The sequence below is a fragment of the Heterodontus francisci genome, chromosome 5 (genome assembly GCF_036365525.1).
Source record: "Heterodontus francisci isolate sHetFra1 chromosome 5, sHetFra1.hap1, whole genome shotgun sequence".
Lineage (NCBI taxonomy): Eukaryota > Metazoa > Chordata > Chondrichthyes > Heterodontiformes > Heterodontidae > Heterodontus > Heterodontus francisci.
The window spans coordinates 82,577,339-82,596,903 of record NC_090375.1 but is presented as its reverse complement, the minus strand read 5'-3'; the positions used below and the strand labels follow the sequence as shown (position 1 = coordinate 82,596,903).

At 42.6% G+C, this 19,565-nt stretch overlaps 1 protein-coding gene across 1 annotated transcript in view; it reads left to right on the top strand.

Moving 5' to 3' along the window:
* The window catches only part of smchd1 (structural maintenance of chromosomes flexible hinge domain containing 1), a 268,185-nt gene that overhangs the window by 37,880 nt on the left and 210,740 nt on the right, over positions 1-19,565 (top strand). Inside the window, exons 12-16 of the mRNA XM_068031705.1 lie at positions 984-1,167; positions 6,123-6,320; positions 15,769-15,882; positions 18,083-18,189; positions 18,294-18,376. Of these exons, the coding sequence (XP_067887806.1) occupies positions 984-1,167; positions 6,123-6,320; positions 15,769-15,882; positions 18,083-18,189; positions 18,294-18,376 (686 nt within the window). The remainder of the gene's footprint in view (positions 1-983; positions 1,168-6,122; positions 6,321-15,768; positions 15,883-18,082; positions 18,190-18,293; positions 18,377-19,565) is intronic.

The following is a 19,565-nucleotide window of genomic DNA, read 5'->3' as shown; positions in this document are numbered from 1 at the left end:
CATCAATAATTGTAGTGCTCATGTAATTAACCTAGTTGAAGTCGACTAACTGAGTGCAGATTATTGACTACCTCGCTATTCACTAAATAAACTCAGAACTGCCAGGGAGCACATCGCATAGCGATGTGGTATTTTAATTTTTTTTTCTTTAGACATTGGCTGGTGACCTTCTAGGCTTCTGTCATTGCCATTGTAACTGGTCACCAAGTTATATGTAAAAGCAGGACTGGGTGATTTCCTTCATTCTGCTCACCTGGCTTCCTGCTTCAGGAAGTCATTGGCCTCTGTTTAATAAAACAGCAGCTAAAATGTCACTTGTTTTGAGTATTTCACATGTGAACTTGGATCCTGCTAATCCATGCCACATAGTATGATCGAGCTCTTGCAAGCTGTGATTTTATGTAGTGTGCATACACTTGTTTGCCAAAACAGTAGATTTGAAAACTTGAATCTTTTTCAAGTATCAAACTGCTATAATCCATTATGTTATAGTATTGCTGTATACATGATTTGAATTTGTCAGTAGCCCTGGTTACATTCTGTTTAAGAAGTTCTTAAATCAATCTCCCAAAGGAACATACAACTTATAACCTGAGGAGATAGAAAATTCTTTGATTTTATTTGGTGGGGGGATGTCAGTGGGAATTTATATAGGTTATATAATTTACGTATATCTTAATTCTGAGCCACTTCCTTACTAATGTTTTTGTCACATTTTTGTCAACTTTTTCCTGTTATTTTTATGTTGCAGGATATATCTGTCTGTGTATGCCTTTTGTTGCAAAATCTACACTTTTTCTGCACACTCCCCATCCCTGTAATTGAAATTTCAGAACGAAAATAAGGGTTTAAATATTGGCCTCACGGCTTCAAATAAAAACTTACTTATAGCCGCCTCATAAAATAATTGAATTGTATAAAGATATGAAGTATATTCTCCAATCTGCATGTAACATCTACAGAAATAATCCTTGTTTTTCTAGTTTTGAGTTTTGTGCCCCTCCCAAGAAAAGAGGACTGGTGGCACTGGAATGTTTCAACAGGATCTCAGGGGTGCTTTTCACCAATGATAAATTTCAGGTCAGCACCAACAAGTTGACGTTCATGGACTTGGAATTGAAGTTGAAGGATAAGAACACGCTTTTCACACGTGTTGTGAATGGGCAGGTAATGAAACCTAATTTGTGTTTAATTGGTCAGGAAAAGAAAGTTGCATATAATTTTTTTGCTTTTTTTTTATACGAAAGTAGGTCGCCTACTGACGCAGCAGTCGTATTAAGGTGAAGCTGCAGCACTACTATAGGTATTAAATTGATGGACAGCATATCTTTCAACCCATCAAATGCCTTTTTGCCAAGGACCATGTGCAATCTATCCTATCTCTGACTGCCGTCACAGTACTGCTGGATTCCAAGTTCATTTCCCAGTCAGAGAATGAAAACGTTAAGATGACGAGGGTGGAGTATAGCTAGTGATATGGTCTAATACACGGTCTTTGAATAGAAGGGGCTTGATTGGCTGAGCAGTGTATTCTCATTCTTGTGTTCTTCCAGTTACACTGACTCCCATCTAATGTGCTTTTGCAGGGCTACTTTAACATAGTAAAACATCTCAAAGCGCTTTGCAAAGGAGATAATGAGCATTGGGCTGTAGCAAAAGAGTTAAGAGACAGATTCCTAAGGCATGGTTGAACAATTTGGTTTTGAGGAGACTTTTGAAGGTGAGCAGACCGATAGCGAGCCAGAGGGGAATTCGGTGACATAGTGTGCAACCAAGATGTCTGATGGCTGCAGTACTAAAGGTGAAGTGAAAGGTGCTGCAATAGGAAGGGTCAAGGCGTGGGAAGATTTGCAAATTAGAATGAGGCTCTGTAGATGAGAATAAGGGTTTTGAATTCAATAGATTAGAGGATGGGAAGCCAGTGGATGTTGGTCATGACGAGAGCAGGACTTGGTGTGTTATGGGATGTGGGCAGTGAAGTTTTGAATGGGCTGTTGGGGCTTTCTGTAGTGTGGAACTCGGGAGTAGCGTGTTGGAGAAGTTGAGCCAGAAGGTGTTAAAAGTATAGTTTTGGGTTCCCGTATTAGTGGTGTAGATCAAAGGTTTCTGATACTTTTGTGGAGCCCATGTGTACTTGTCTCTTTCTAAAAAAACAATATTTTTGCTTAATCTTGGCTAGTGTAGATATAACTAGTAATCCAGAATAATTCAACTGTTCTGTCACTTCAGCTATTTTAGTGCTGCTGCCTTACACTTTTGAGTTTTAACATGAAGTCCAACCATATCTTTAGAATTCATTGACCAGGGAATTCTTTGGACCTACTCCCACTTTGCCAAAGTTACTTTGCTGCAAATCTGGCAGAAACTCCTCATGACATGTGTAAATGCAGTTTCCACTGCACTTCTGACAAAGTAATGCCAACAAAGCTTGAGTAGATCACGAATTTTGTGGCTGCTAACAGTGTAAGCCATTTCATTGCGAGGGAACTAAAGCTGTGGGTCTCTCCTCTCTCTCGGTTAGGGTTGCAAGTTGTGTGTAGGATGATCAATCCTGTGGAAACTGAACTGAAATGGATCTGTGGTCAGTTTGGGGTTGTCCAGAGAGTGTTGAATTGTGGAGTTGCTGTACAGGAGATAAAATGCAAGTTAATTTTTTTGTGAAAAATTTGGGGACTCGCAAGCATGGATGTCATTATTAATATATGTTTCAATTTAAGATTATGCCAAGCAACCAGCAACATAAAATCCATCAAGGTAAAATGTAGGGAAGCGCAGAGCACTGAGCAATGAAGTAATTTTTGGCGTCAAGACAAGTTCTTAAAGGCAGTTTATTTATTCGCTCTAAATATCACAAGGATCCAGGGATCGTAACGACTTTTTTTTGCGACAATGAAAGAAAAATGGGCGCTCCACAGAGCTGCAGAACTTGGGGCAAACAACCTTTTAACAGATCATTTTAAAGCAGTTTGAGATTTTTTTTGGAGGTTTTGGGATATGGGTGATGCTGGCAAGGCCATGTTTATCGCCCCATCATAGGGCGGCGCAGTGGTTAGCACCGCAGCCTCATAGCTCCAGGGACCTGGGTTCAGTTCTGGGTACTGCCTGTGCGGAGTTTGCAAGTTCTCCCTGTGACTGCGTGGGTTTCCGCCGGGTGCTCCAGTTTCCTCCCACAGCCAAAGACTTGCAGGTTGATAGGTAAATTGGCCATTGTAAATTGCCCCTAGTGTAAGTAGGTGGTAGGAGAATGGTAGGGAATATGGGATTAATGTAGGATTAGTATAAATGGGTGGTTGTTGGTCGGCACAGGCTTGGTGGGCCGAAGGGCCTGTTTCAGTAATAAATAAAAAAAAATTTAAAAATTAAAATAAAATAAATAAATAAAAAATCATTGGTTGCCAATAGAAGCTGGTAGTGAACTACATGGAACTGGTGCTGTCCTTGTGGTGAAGGTGCTCCCAAAATGGTGTTTGTTAAATCTATATCCTGAAATTCTTTACGATGATCAATTAACTCCAGTACAAGTCCAAGTCCAGATGATGTGCGACTTGGATGGGCACATGGAGGTGATGGTGTTCCTACGATATTGCTGTTGGTCCATTCAGTGTGTATTTTTTTGACCACTGGCCCTGAGGCCTTGGGGCATTGTTTAGAGAGAACAGTGGCAGTTGGCTTCTGAGAGCTTTGGCTACTATCTGGTCTACCCTGTCACTGTTCAGTGGACACACAAATTCAGCACACAGCAGAAGCAGCATGTGTGGAATTTGTGATGTCCTCTCCTAATGACCCTACCTGGTTTTTACAGATAGCCCTCCCTCATGCCTATTCATATATCTGTCAAAGTACAGAGACAGCTGCCCATGCACCTAAAGTGGCAATAGTCTGCTGAAGAGTCCTTCTGGGGCTCAGAACTATTGAGACGTTGACCACCTAGTTCCTAAGCGGCTCATGATACCACAATACAGGTAAACACCATTAGCTTTTTAATCCTGATTTAAGACCTTAGTGGAGCATCAGGTAGATTCCTCACTGAAATGGTACCTAAGGAATTCTAGCTTATAGATACCTTTATTAACGCAGCTGGTTAAAATATTCTTTTAATCGCTCAAATCAAAGCTGATATTTCAGATAAAATTAGTGGACGTTTAAAGCTAGGAACTCGACCATTTTCTTGTTTGATAATTAATGCACATTACTGTCTAAATTGAGCCAGGGCAAATCTGGTGCAAATGAAGTTTTACCCTCATGACATTTGTATGCATCCTCTGCTTTGGATGCTGGCACATATTTTGCCAGCACCATGTTCTACTGTAATTTAGTGGTACAAAAGAACAAAGAAAATTACAGCACAGGAACAGGCCCTTCGGCCCTCCAAGCCTGCGCCGATCCAGATCCTCTATCTAAACCTGTCGCCTATTTTCTAAGGGTCTGTATCTCTTTGCTTCCTGCCCATTCATGTATCTGTCTAGATACATCTTAAAAGACGCTATCGTGCCCAAGTCTACCACCTCCGCTGGCAACGCGTTCCAGGCACCCACCATACTCTGCGTAAAGAACTTTCCACGCATATCCCCCCTAAACTTTGCCCCTCTCACTTTGAACTCGTGTCCTCTAGTAATTGAATCCCCCACTTTGGGAAAAAGCTTCTTGCTATCCACCCTGTCTATACCTCTCATGATTTTGTACACCTCAATCAGGTCCCCCCTCAACCTCCGTCTTTCTAATGAAAATAATCCTAATCTACTCAACCTCTCTTCATAGCTAGCGCCCTCCATACCAGGCAACATCCTAGTGAACCTCCTCTGCACCCTCTCCAAAGCATCTACATCCTTTTGGTAATGTGGCGACCAGAACTGCACGCAGTATTCCAAATGTGGCCGAACCAAAGTCCTATACAACTGTAACATGACCTGCCAACTCTTGTACTCAATACCCCGTCCGATGAAGGAAAGCATGCCGTATTCCTTCTTGACCACTCTATTGACCTGCGTTGGAACCTTCAGGGAACAATGGACCTGAACACCCAAATCTCTCTGTACATCAATTTTCCCCAGGACCTTTCCATTTATTGTCCACTCTTGAATTGGATCTTCCAAAATGCATCACCTCGCATTTGTCCGGATTGAACTCCATCTGCCATTTCTCTGCCCAACTCTCCAATCTATCTATATTCTGCTGTATTCTCTGACAGTCCCCTTCACTATCTGCTACTCCACCAATCTTAGTGTCATCTGCAAACTTGCTAATCAGACCACCAATACTTTCCTCCAAATCATTTATGTATATCACAAACAACAGTGGTCCCAGCACGGATCCCTGTGGAACACCACTGGTCACACGTCTCCATTTTGAGAAACTCCCTTCCACTGCTACTCTCTGTCTCCTGTTGCCCAGCCAGTTCTTTATCCATCTAGCTAGTACACCCTGGACCCCATGCGACTTCACTTTCTCCATCAACCTACCATGGGGAACCTTATCAAACGCCTTACTGAAGTCCATGTATATGACATCTACAGCCATTCCCTCATCAATCAACTTTGTCACTTCCTCAAAGAATTCTATTAAGTTGTTAAGATGGTAAGACATGACCTTCCCTGCACAAAACCATGTTGCCTATCACTGATAAGCCCATTTAGATCCTATCCCTCAGTATCTTCTCCAGCAGCTTCCCTACCACTGACGTCAGGCTCACCGGTCTATATAATTTTAGTGATGTAAATGATGTATCTTGCACCCTAAATTCTGCCTCCTGTTCCATGGTGGGGATCTTTACTTCTGCCCAAGAATAATAATGCTGTAGAAACGTTTCTTCCAATTTCCCCTTTGTTTTTCAAGTGATTAGCCTGAATCAGTGTCTCTTGTTTTGAACTCTGTAACCAGTAGAAACAATATTCACTATTTATTCCTACCAAAGCTTTCATAATTTTGAAACCCTCTGAATAAGGCCAGTTTTTAAAGCTTTTCCTTCCAATAAGCTCCCACCTTTGTTGTTAATTTAGTGAATCTTTGTACTTTTTCCCAAGGCTCTAATATTCTGCCTACTGGTAGTAATTTCTAATTTACTGAAGTTGTTTCTACATTTTGATTCTTGTATGAATAGTGTTTAACTTACAATCTTCTTTCAGGAGCAAAGAATGAAGATAGACAGAGAATTTGCTATGTGGCTTAAAGAATGCCATGAGAAATATGACAAACAAATCAAGTTCAGTTCCTATAAAGGCACAATCACAAGAAGTGATCTACCATCTAAAAGAATGCAGAGTCCTTGGGCTGTATATGCAGCTATTGAGTGGGATGGCAAAACGTTCAAAGCAGGACACTTGGTAAGTTTCTGCAGATTGAAAATTAATAGTGGTGCTGATAATACAGGTGGACATTGGTCAGCTAGTGGCTCCTTTTTGATTCTGAATTACTGCCTGGGAGGCAACCATGACTGAATGCCGAAGTACCTCCAATCAGGTAGAGCTTTAATTGGTGTTTACGTAGCCTCAGCGTTAAGAATGTTTGGTAACGTCTGACGAGTAGACTGTTCAGGTAACCTGTCCAGTGCTAGCATTTAAGTATTTAACACAAGATATTTTCATGAGGGTGACCAGGTAGCTGACCAGCTCCAAGCTTCGTTTGGTTGAAAATTTTGTTCTTGGAGCTAGTTTTGGAATATTCATTGGTCCATCTTGGATGTTGCAGAGGAAAATAGCTAAGTTGAGCTTGAATTTAAAAAAAATATCAAATCCAGACTAAGCAGTTCCCTGATGATTTAGTGGGTTTACGTAGTAAGTAGTTGAGCTGTACAGACTCTGGCACTATCCCTGGTCTCGACCGAGTTAACTGATTTGAGTTGTAGCTACGGTTGTCTTTGGCAATCTTTGGTATTGAAGGAGAAATTCCTACTTCTGATATCCATTAGTCCCTAGTTGAAAGTGTATACATGCAAATGTTAGGTGAGGAGAGGATATGGGCTGAAAGGAATGTCACAGCCAAATATCCTGCAAATGAATGGTGGTGCATGGGGGCGGGGAACCTGTATCTTTGAAACCATAATCCCAGCAAAGCTTTGGGATGGGAGCGGTGAGAAAATTTGGCAGGGCAAAATAAAATATAATATGGTTATATATTGGGGCAAAGTCAATTTTAAAATAAAATTGGGAAGGAGGAGGAATTGGGTAAAATGAAAGATAAGGTCATTAGAGCTAAAGTATTTTGGTATGGTATTTACTCACTTTTTTTTACAATATTAGTGTCTAAATGGCCTCAACCAAGAAATATAATGGCTGATAGTCTTCAGATATTTGTTGTAAATCGTGTAATGCTTTTTTAAATACTAGCCATTGCCTGTCCATCGTCAAATCTTTTAATGCATTTTGCCAATCCACCATAGCCAACTTGCCCCTCATCCTAATAGTTTCCTTTGTTCAGATTTAAGACTCTAGTTTCAGAATAAACTATATCGCTTTCAAACTTAATGTAGAATTCTCATATTATGGTCACTATTTCCTAATGACTCCTTTGTAGCAAGCTTATTAATTAGCCCTTTCTCATTCCATAATACTAAATCTAAAATAGACTGGTCCCTAGTTAGCACTTCAACGTACTGCTCCAGCAACCTCTCAAACACTCCAGGAATTCATCCTCCACAGCATGAGTGCTATTAGGTTTGCCCAAGCTTCATGTAAATTGCAGATGCCCATTATTACTGTACTGCCCATGCTACATGCAGCTCTAACTTCCTGAGTTATACTATACCCAACATTGCCACTACAGTTTGATGGCCTATAAACTAAAGGCCTGCTCAGGTCAGGAAAAATAAAACCCGACCTGAACCCGACAGAACCACATTGGACCCGGTCCGAGTCCCTCCATATTTTCCCGAGCCTGACCCGACCTAAGCCCGACCCGACCACCGGAATATTCACTTTACCTACCTTCCAATTCCGAATCTGTAGGAAGCTGTAGCATGAGCGCGATGACGTCGTAGAGATGCTCACTCGCTCATTGTGCAGACTGAGATTCCCTTCTTGACATCCTGGACTCCCAGCTCAGGTAGGCTTTTGGCACTTAGTAAACTCAACTTCCCAACAGAGCAAAATGTAATACTTATTGTGTGTGACTGACCCGGACCCGAGCCCGAAAGCCGGACCCAGAAGAGCAACCCGACGCATGTCGGTTCCCCTCTGTTTCGGGTCGGGAAGTAGGCCTTTACTATAAACAACTCCTACCAATGTTTGCTGCCCCTTGCTGTTCTATAGCTCCTTCTTGCTCCTTCAATCTAAGATACCCTTTCACTAATGTACTGCTCTTGTCCCTTATTAACAGCACTACCCCACCTCCTTCTCCCCTCCACCTATCTGGCCTAAGTGACGAATATTCTTGAATAGTCAGTTCCCAGTCTTGTTCACCCTGTAACCATGTTTCCATAATGGCAATTCAATCATACCCATTTACCTCTATTTGTACCTTCAAATCATCTACCTTGTTGCTAGTGCTTCGCTGTTAGCGAAGAATCTATTTTAATTCATTCATGGGATGTGGGAATCGCTGGCTAGGACCAGCATTTAATGCCTATCCCTAATTGCCCTTGAGAAGCTGGTGGTGAGCCTCCTTCTTGAGTCACTGCAGTCCATCTGGGATAGGTAACCCACAGTTCTGTTAGGAACGGAGTTCCAGGATTTTGAGCTAGCGACAGTGAAGAAATGGTGATATAGTTCCAAGTCAGGATGGTGTGTGGCTTGGAGGGGAACTTTCAGGTGGTGGTGTTCCCATGCAAACGCTGCCCTTGTCCTTCTAGGTGGTAGAGGTCGCGGGTTTGGAAAGTGCTGTATAAGGAGCCTTGGTGCGTTGCTGCAGTGCATCTTGTAGTTGGTACACATTGCTGCCACTGCGCATCATGGTGGAGGGAGTGAATGTTTGTAGACGGAGTGTCAATCAAGCGGACTGTTTTGTCCTAGATGGTGTTGAGCCTGTCAACTCTGCAGAGTCCTCCTTATTAACATCTGTTGGGGAGGTGCTTCTGCCAAAATTAGGAGAGCTGTCCCACAGACTAGTCAAACAACAGCTTGTCATAGTCATACTCACGGAATCATACCTTGCAGACTATGTCCATGACGATATCATTACTATCCCTGAGTATGTCCTGTCCCCTGGCAGGACAGTCCCACCAGAGGTGGTGGCACAGTGGTATACAGTCTGGAGGGAGTTGCCCTGGGAGTCCTCAACATTGACTTTGGAACCCATGAAATCTCATGGCATCAGGTCAAACATGGGCAAGGAAATCTGCTGATTATCACTTAGTGTGCTCCCCCCTCTTCCTCTCCCACCCTTGACTTATGAAGGAGTGCTTCTCCATGTTGCACACCAATTGGAAGTAGCACTGTGGGTAGCAAGGGCACAGAATGCACTCTTGGTGGAGGAGTTCAATGTCCATCACTGGCTCCGTAGCACCACTACTGATCGAGTTGGTTGAGTCCTAAAGCTGCTAGACTGGATCTGCAGCAGCTGGTGAGGGAACCAATGAGTGAGAAACCTGTTTGACCTTACCAATCTACTTGTCGCCGATGCATTTTCCATGACTGTGTTGGTAGGAGTGACCACCGCGCAATCCTTGTGGAGATGGAGTCCCGTCTTCATATTGAGGACATCCTCCATCGTGTTGTGTGGCACTACCACCGTGCTAAATGGGATAGATTTTGAACAGATCTAGCAACTCGAATCTGGGCATCCATGAGGTGCTGCGGGCCATCAGCAGCAGCAGAATTGTACTCAACCACAATCTATAACCTCATGGCCCGGCATATTCCCCCCCCTTCTACCATTATCATCAAGCTGGGGGACCAACCCTGGTTCAATGAAAAGTGCCGAAGGGCATGCTAGGAGCAGCACCAAGGATACCTAAAAATAGGGTGTCAACTTGGTGAAGCTACAACCCAGGACTACATGCATGCCAACAGTGGAAGTAGCATGTGATCGACAAGCCTAAACGATCCCAGAACCAGTGGATCAGATCTAAGCTCTGCAGTCCTGCCACGTCCAGTAGTGAATTAAACAACTAACAGGAGGAGGCGGCTCCACAAATATCCCATCCTGTATGATTGGGGAGCCCAGCACATCGGTGCAAAAGACCAGGCTGAAGCATTTGCATCCATCTTCAGCCAGAAGTGCCGAGTGAATGATGCATGTCGACCTCCTGAGGTCCCCAGCATTACAAATGCCAGTCTTCAGCCAATTCGATTCACTCCACGTGATATCAAGAAATGGCTGAAGGCACTGGATACTGCAAAAGCTATGGGCCCTGACAACATTCCGCTAATAGTACTGAAGACGTGCTCCAGAACTAGCCATGTCCCTAGCCAAGCTGTTCAAGTACAGCTACAACACTGGTATTTACCTGGCAATGTGGAAAATTGCCCGAGTATGTCCTGGCACAAGAGTAGGACAAATCCAACTGGACCAATATCCTCCTATCAGTCTACTCTTGATCATCAGCAGTGATGGAAGGGGTCATCAACAGTGCTATCAAGTGGCACTTGCTCAGCAATAACCTGCTCATTGATGCTCAGTTTGGGTTCCATCAGAGCTACTCAGCTCCTGGTCCAAACATGGGCAAAAGAGCTGAACTCCAGAGGTGAGGCTAGAGTGACAGCCCTTGTCATCAAGGCAACATTTGACCGACTATGGCATCAAGAAGCCCCAGCAAAACTGGAGTCAATGGGAATCAGCGGGAAAACTCTCCAATGATTGGAGCCATACCTAGCACCAAGGAAGATGGTTGTTAGAGGCCAGTCATCTCAGTCCTAGGACATCACCGCAGGAGTTCCTCAGGTTAGTGTCCTAGGCCCAACCCTCTTGAGCTGCTTCATCAATGACCTTCTCTCCATTATAAGGCCAGAAGTGGAGATGTTCGCTGATTGTACAATGTTCAGCTCCATTTGTGACTCCTTGGATAATGATGAAGCCCATGTCCGAGTGCAGCAAGACCTGGACAACATCCAGGCTGGGCTAATAAGTGACATTTGTACCACACAAGTGCCAGGCAATGACCATCTCAAACAGGAGAAAATCTAAGCATCTCCCCTTAATGTTCAATGACATTACCATTGCTGAATCCCCCACTGTCAACATCCTGGGGAGATTACCATTGATCCAGCAACTGAACTGGACCAGCCACATAAATTCTGTGGCTACAAGAGCAGGTCAGAGGCTGGGAATTCTGCGGCAAGTGACTCACTTCCTGTCTCCCCAATGCCTGTCCAGTATCTGCAAGGCACAAGTCAGGAGTGTGATGGAATACTCTCCACTTGCATCGACGGGTGCAGTTCCAACAACACTCAAGAAGCTCAACACCATCCAGGACAAAACAGCCCACTTGATTGGCACTCCATCCACCACCTTCAACATTCACTCCCTCCACCACTGACACACAGTGGCAGCAGTGTGTACCATCTACAAGATGCCCTGCAACAATACACCAAGGCTCCTTCGACAGCACCTTTCAAACCCGCGACCTCTAACACCTTGGAAGGTCAAGGGAGCAGATGCATGGGAAGGCTGCCACCTGCAAACTCCCATCCAAGCCACACACCATCCTGACTTGGAACTATATTGCCGTTCCTTCACTGTCACTGGGTTCAAATCCTGGACCTCCCATCCTAACAGCGCTGTTGGTGTACCTACATTCTAAGGACTGCGGTGGTTCAAGAAGGCAACTCACCACCAGCTTCTCAAGGGCAATTAGGGATGGACAATAAATGCTGGTCCAGCCCATGTACAAATAAAAAAATCTCTGCTCGATAAACCAACCCTTGACCCCACTATCCTTGCAACTACTGTCCCATCTCCAAACTTACTTTCATCTCCAAAGTCCTTGGACATGCTGTCACCTCCCAAATCCACCCATTTTTGCCAGAACTCCATATTTGAATCCCTCCAATTCCATTTCCATCCTTGCCATGGTACCGAAGCAACTATTATCAAAGTCACAAATGACATCCTATGTGACAATGACAGAGGAAAACTTTACCTCCTCGTCTTTCTCGACCTGTCAGCAGCCTTTGACTTAAAACAATAATTATTGAATGATACTTTGCTTCATTAATTTTTTTACCACTGATTATCTGGGAAATGCAGATCAGGAACATTTGAGATTTGAGTTGATTTCTTTCAGCCAGGGCAATATTCGGCAACTATAATTGGCTTCTGCATACCTGGATCATGGGGGAAAATTGGACAGGATTTCCAATCCTGATGGATGCTGACCAATCGGTGCTGAAAGTGTATACATCTGTGGCCATTGAGTAAAGGGAGGATTGGGTTTGACTGTGCTGCACCATTCCTCTTTCTTGCCTGCAGTGGTGAAATATACTATTGACAATTGTTATCACGCTCACATTTAAAATGACCACTTGCGTGAGGTACTGAAAGGCATTCAAACGCTATTGGAGGAATGAAGATTAACCAACAAAAAAAATTCTTGAATTTAGTTTTAGGAAAAATATACTTGCCATAGAGGGAGTGCAATGATGTTTCACCAAACTAATTCCTGGGATGGAAGGATTGTTTGATGAGGAAAGGGGCCTCATTCTCTGGAGTTTAGAAGAATGAGAGGTGATCTCATTCAAAAATACAAAATTCTTACAGGGCCCGACAGGGTTGATGCAGGAAGGATGTTTTCCTTGGCTGGGGAGTCCAAAACTAGGGCACACAGTCTCGGGATAAGGGACAGGCCATTTAGGACTGAGATGAGGAATTTCTTCACTCAGAGGGTAGTGAATCTTTGGAATTCTCTGCCTCAGAGGGCTGCGGAGGTTCAGTTGTTGAGCATATCCAACACTGAGATCGACATATTTCTGCATATTTAAAAACATCAAAGGATATGGGGATAGTGCAGGAAAATGGTGTTGAAGTAGATCAGCCATGATCTCGTTGAATGGTGGAGAGGGCTGAATGGGCTACTCTTGTGTTTTCATTCATGGAACAGTGTGGAGTTTTCAAGAAATGGAAGCAACAGTACAAATTTATGAAATTTCATATTCTGCTATAGTGAGACATTTCTTGACGCACTTTAGCATGCATCTTATTGTGTTACAGTAACAACCTTGTTTAATAATATTTATGGTTCTGTGGTTATGCCATTTATTTTTCATGGCAAAAATGGTTTATATTGGCAACAAAACATTTGCTTTATTCACATTTTGGGTACTGTTGCTCAGCATTGGCCCAGGTTTTGCTGTGGTAATGATGGCAATTGTCAGCGCTCGCTGTCATTGTTTCTCTGAAATTGGTAGCAACATCTGTAGTTTACATACTTCCAAGATGATGCAGAAATCCAGACGTTGTTGTCAATAGAGTCATAGTTATACAGCACAGAGACAGGCCCTTCGGCCCATCATGTCTGTAATGGCCGTCAAGCACCTGTCTATTCTAATCCTATTTTCCAGCACTTTTCCCGTAGCCTTGTATGCTGTGGCGTTTCAAGTGCTCATCTAAATACTTAAATGCCTGTACCACCCTTTCAGGCAGTGTGTTCCAGATTCCAACTACCCTCTGAGTGAAAAGACTTTTCCTCAAATCCCCTCTAAACCTCCTGCCCCTTACCTTAAATCTATGCTCCCTGGTTATTGACACCTCCGCTAAGGGGAAAAGTTTCTTCCTATCTAACCTATCAATGCCCCTCATAATTTTGTATACCTCAATCGGGTCCGCCCTCAGCCTTCTCTGCTCTAAGGAAAACAACCCTAGCTTATCCAGTCTCTCTTCATAACTGAAATGCTCCAGTCCAGACAACACCCTGGTGAATCTCCTCTGCACCCTCTCCAGTGCAATCACATCCTTCCTATAGTGTGGTGCCCAGAACTGTACACAATTCCCTTGCATTGTTAGTCCCCCCAAAATGCATCTTCTCAGGATTAAATTCCATTTGCCACTGCTCCGCCCATTTTACCATCCCATCTATATCTCCCTGTAATCTAAGGCTTTCCTGCTCACTATTTACGACGCCACCAATTTTCGTGTCATCTGCAGACTTACTGATCATACCTCCTATATTCACGTTTAAATCATTAATGTACACTACAAACAGCAAAGGTCCCAGCACCAACCCCTGCGGTACACCGCTGGTCACAGGCTTCCACTTGCAAAAATAACCCTCAACCATCGCCCTCTGCATCCTGCCACTTAGCCAATTTTGGATCCAATTTGCCAAATTACCCCGGATCCCATGGGCCCTTACCTTCTTGACCAACCTCCTATGTGGAGCCTTATCAAATGCCTCACTGAAGTCCATGTAGACTACATCAACTGCTTTGCCCTCATCTACACATCTTGTCACCTCGTCTCAAAATCCAATCAAGTTTGTTTGACACGATCTCCCCCTGACAAAGCCGTGCTGACTATCCCTGATTAATCCCTGCCTCTCAAGTGGAGATTAATCCTGTCCCTCAGAATTTTTTCCAGTAATTTCCCTACCACTGATGTTAGACTCAGTTTCCTGTAATTACCTGGTTTATCCCTGCTACCCTTCTTGAATAATGGTTCCACATTCACTGTCCTCCAGTTCTCTGATGGCTCTCCTGTGGCCAGAGAGGATTTGAAAATTTGTGTCAGAGCCCCTTCTATCTCCTCCCTTGCCTCCCATAATAGCCTGGGATACATCTCATATGGGCCTGGGGATTTATCCACTTTTAAGCCGGCTAAAACAGCTAATACTTCCTCCCTTTCAATGCTAATTTGTTCGGGTATATCACAATCCCCCTCCCTGATCTCTTCACCTACATCGTCCTTCTCCATAGTGAACAAGGATGAAAAGTAATCATTTAAAACCTCACCTGTGTCCTCTGGCTCCACACATGCATTGCCACTTTGGTCCCTAATGGGCCCTACTTTTTCCCTGGTTATCCTCTTGCCCTTAATATACTTACAAAACGCCTAGGGATTTTCCTTTATCTTGCCCGCCAGTGTTTTTTAAGTTCCCTCTTAGCTCTCCTAATTAGTTTAAGTAACTTTCTATACTCCTCTAGAGCCTCCTCTGTTTTCAGTGCTCTGAATCTGCCGTAAGCCTTTTTTTTTTCCTTATCCAATCCTCTATTCTCTATTCAATGCTTCTGTGCTTCTCTGTGCACAGTTGAAGTCCCAGAAGACTGCAATCAGTTAGAATTCACTGAACTGTTGAGAACTTGCCCTTTTGTGCCATTAGTCTTTGTGTATAAACGCTTGAAGTTGTACCTTGTTGAATCAAGTGTAACTGGCTTTTTAATAATGTACTAAGTTCATAATTACTGCTGAACAATTGCTCTGGCCCTGAAAAACTGATTTTATATTTGTGGAATGTCAAATTTTTCCACTGGTTTAAAAAAAAATCTGCATTAATTTTTTTTTGTTGATATTTCCTCTACCTTATTCCGATGCGTATGTCCCAATCATTTATTTTGTTCAGTTAAAAGTGACGAATAATCAGGGCATTTCACTTCCTGGTTTGAGACTACTTCAGTGTGATTGGCTGCTTGCCCTACTTGATGACATCACTGTTGCTGGGAGTTTGGGGATCCCCTTGACTTGGCACCAGATTCAAACTGATGTCGAGAAAGAGGAAATCCATGGCACAAGGAGTACTGGATCTTTCTGGGAAGGGGCGAGGTCAGTGGCAAGGGCTGTTGCTTCACCATTGACCATGAAATCTGGGCCATTGTGTCCAAATCCGTGCCAAAAAAAAATTTCAAATGCCTCTTCCCCTGTGCAGAATTAACTTTAAGATATAAATTTTAAAAAAGTCTTTCTTTCCAGGTTAAATCTATCAAAACAGTGCCAATAATTTATGGAAGCATAGTTCGTTTTCTTCTCTATGGTGACCATGAAGGTGATGTGTTTTCCACTGGAGGAGAAGTTCAAATAGCTGTGGTGAGTAATGCTAAAATAAAGCCCTACTGACAGATTTTCAGTTAACCTTATCCACTCATTTTTGTATTTAAGCCTTTTTATGTCTTGTTTGATTCTTTACAGTATAGATTATCTCCAGTTATCCCACATTTGTGTGATCAGTAATTATTTAAAGCAGTTAAGATTTTCCCAGGTCATTGCATTTGCTGTTTTAATATGGTAGCTCTGACACAGTGCCAGAGGAGCACTGTTCTTCCCTCCAAACAAAATTTGTTTTGGCAGTGCAGTTCAGTAAAATAAAAAAAACTCTCAATTTGTTTAAATACTCTAAATCAATAGAAAATACTTGAAACACTCAACAGGTCAGGCAGCATTTTTTGAGAGAAACAGTTCGTGCTTCAGGTCAGTGACCTTTTATCAGAACAGTTGAACATCTATCTTGTGTACAATGCCTCTATTAAACCTAATGTTCAAGTCTTAACAGCAAATGGTTTTATCAGAACTGAGTTCTGCAGTATTTTGCTTTTATTTTACTCTAAATCAATGTTTCTTTAAGGTTTGATTCACTGTTACTTTTAGATACTTTGGCAGTCGGCGATGCTAAGCCTAGTGGAGGTTGTCGCACTCTAGAGTGGGAATAAACCAGCACCATATATCTGCCTAGTCCTAAATAGAGCAATTTGAACAACTTTACGAAGCCCTGTACTTGTCAATTTGCTGTTCAGAGGACTTTTTTTTTTATTAATTCATGGGAATGGCCAGCATTTTATTGCCCATCCCTAACTGCCCTCGAGAAGGTGGTGAACTGCCTTCTTGAATTGCTGCAGTCCACGCGGGGTAGGTACACCAACAGTGCTGTTTGGAAGGGCGTTCCAGGATTTTGGCCCAGCGACAGTGAAGGAACGGCGATATAATTCTAAGTCAGGATGGTGTGGGGCTTGGACGGGAACTTGCAGGTTGTGGTGTTCCAGTGCATCTGTTGCCCTTATCCTTCGAGGTGAACTGTGGGCCTTGTGTCTGACAGTAGCCCCATACAGAAAATGGGTTTTCATATGGGGTTCCATGTACCTTAAGGGAGCAGTGGGATTTTCCCAAGGTCATCAGATTTCTGTCTGTCTATTATGAGCTAAGCACAATAGCTTGAGAATTCTATATTCGTGTAATTGACTTCTTATAACGTTACTTTTGTTTTATGTGCAAGTAACAGTTTTCTGCACTGAGAGCATTACTTCATTTTAGATAACTGAAGCTGCCTTTTGGACAATGGTATAGGGAGTCCCTGGAAATGTCAACGACACAGAAAAGTTTGTAGACCTTTGCTGTACAGTATCTGCCTTATGCTGATAACTGCATCAGTTTACTAATGAAAGGATGAAATCGTAATGAAGTTGAACAGTCTTGGATTGGCAGAGTTGTTTGAGGAGTCATACTGTATTCTTGAGTTGAATAAAGTGCTGAATATCTGGTATTGATAAGTTTCCTTACACCTGGTAACTAAATTTGGTATTGGATAAATTACAATGAAACCTGTATGACCTGCAAAAAACGGGCAGACAGTCCCACACAACTTGCATTGTAAAAGGTCCGAACTACAGGCTGCCTTCAATGCACCAAACCCTTTTACACCTTCAAATACGGGACACAACCTGATGTCATGCTTTAAAATGTTCACAGTACATATATTCTGAGCAGATGAGAAATGCAGGGTTCCTCTGCAGGATTTTATCGCTCTATTTGTTATACACATTTCATTGACTGTGTGCTAACCAGTGCTGCTGTTTCTCCAAATCCTGGGGCAGAAGCAATGTGTGTAACTGACGTAATTATTGGGTAAAACAAAATTTAAATCTGCATGGACTAAAGCACTCATGAAGTACAGTAATCAAACACATTTATATGATCCGTTCAAAGTTTTTGCCAAAATATAAAGTATGTAAAGGCACAGTTCCATTGGACAAGATCAAGACACATGGATAATTTTTACCTACTCTGCAGTAGTCTGATGGTTTCACGTTGGTTGCCATTTGATACCTCGCCTGATTTTGCTCTCCATTAAAATTAAATAAGGTCGGGTGTTAAATTGGTGGCCGGCCCACTGCAGTCAATTTCCCGCTAGCTTAAAATTACCTGAGGTGATGGAAAAAAGTGACTGCAGCTCAGTAAAACATTTTATTTTTTCCTCTCCCCTCCCCCACACCACCACCCCTCCCTGTTTCCGAAGGAACCCCAAGCTTTGTATGATGAAGTGAAGACCATTCCAATCTCGAAGTTGGATAGAACTGTCGCTGTTACTATGATCAAGAAATACATAGAAGATGAAATGGCAAGGTACCAAAAATTCAGATTCAGAAAGAATTCAGATTCTTCATTTTTTTATTTAAAAATTTTGCTTTAACATGTAGAAATATACATTTGCTATTTGTTTGAAACAGGCTCCCGGATAAACTATCTGTGACCTGGCCAGAAGGAGATGAACTTATTGCAAATGATAGCAGACCAGCAGGAATGCCCATAGGTGAGAAAAAATCTATTAATTTGTCTGCATCTATTCAATCTATTTCTCATTAATGCTCCATTTAATGATTTCTCTGTAATATCGCCATCTTTGGCCTACAGCACAGATTGATTTTGCGGCTTTGTTATTGCATAACCAGGCTGGAAAATATGTGCCTAATGCCTCTCTACCACTGTTTGAGCAATGCAGAGGTCAAAATAACCTTAATTGCATTTGTCAAAAGACATGAAAATATTAATGCTCTGATTCCATATTGGTTAATTCATTCTTCATGTGCCACTAGTTTGGTTCGGCTATTTACCTGTGGCCACGCTGATAGGCGGCAGATCTTCAACACTGCAGAATATTAGCTGCTTATGTTTCTGTGTGCTGTTCTTGAGTTTGCTGTTCAATACCCACATCAATGACTCTGCACCACAGTATCTCTTCAATGATTTGGGAAATTTCAGTATTGTACTTTTTTTTAATACTTTAGACAGGGTAAATTGTGATTTTTTAAAGGAGTTTTTTGCTAGCCAAAGAGAGCAAATAAGGCAATAGTTAAAGATTTAGCATCAGTGGTGGGTAAAGTTTTAGAAACAATAATCGGGGAAAAAAACTCAGTGGGCACCTGGAGAGGTTTCAGTCAATTAGGGAGAGCCAGCACGGATTTGGAAAAGGCAGATTGTGCTTGGCTAATCTGATTGAATTTTTTGTTGAAGTAACAGAGAAGGCTGTTGAAGGGAAAGCAATGGAAGTTGTCTATATGGATTTTAAGAACGCCTTTGACAAAGTACCACATAAAAAGCTGGTAACCAAAATTGGGGCTTGTGGAATAGGACGGTCAGTGTCAGCTTGAATAAAAAATTGGCTTAAGTGCAGGAAACAGCGAGTCATGGTAAATGGTTATTTTTCAGACTGGAGGATGGTGTTCCCCAAGGTTCAGTGCTCAGACCACTTTTTTTCGATATACAGAAAAGACTTGGATCTTGGAATACAGAGTAAAATGTCAAAGTTTGCCGTGATACTGAACTTTGAGATGTGGCAGACAGTGAGGATGATCCCAATCAACTGTAACAGGACATAGATAGGCTAGCAGAATGGGAAGACAAGTGGCAGATGGAATTTAATACAGAGAAGTATGAGATGATGCATTTTGGCAAAGGGATAGCAAGATTGCCTCTTGTAGATTAATTGGTGCAGTACTAAA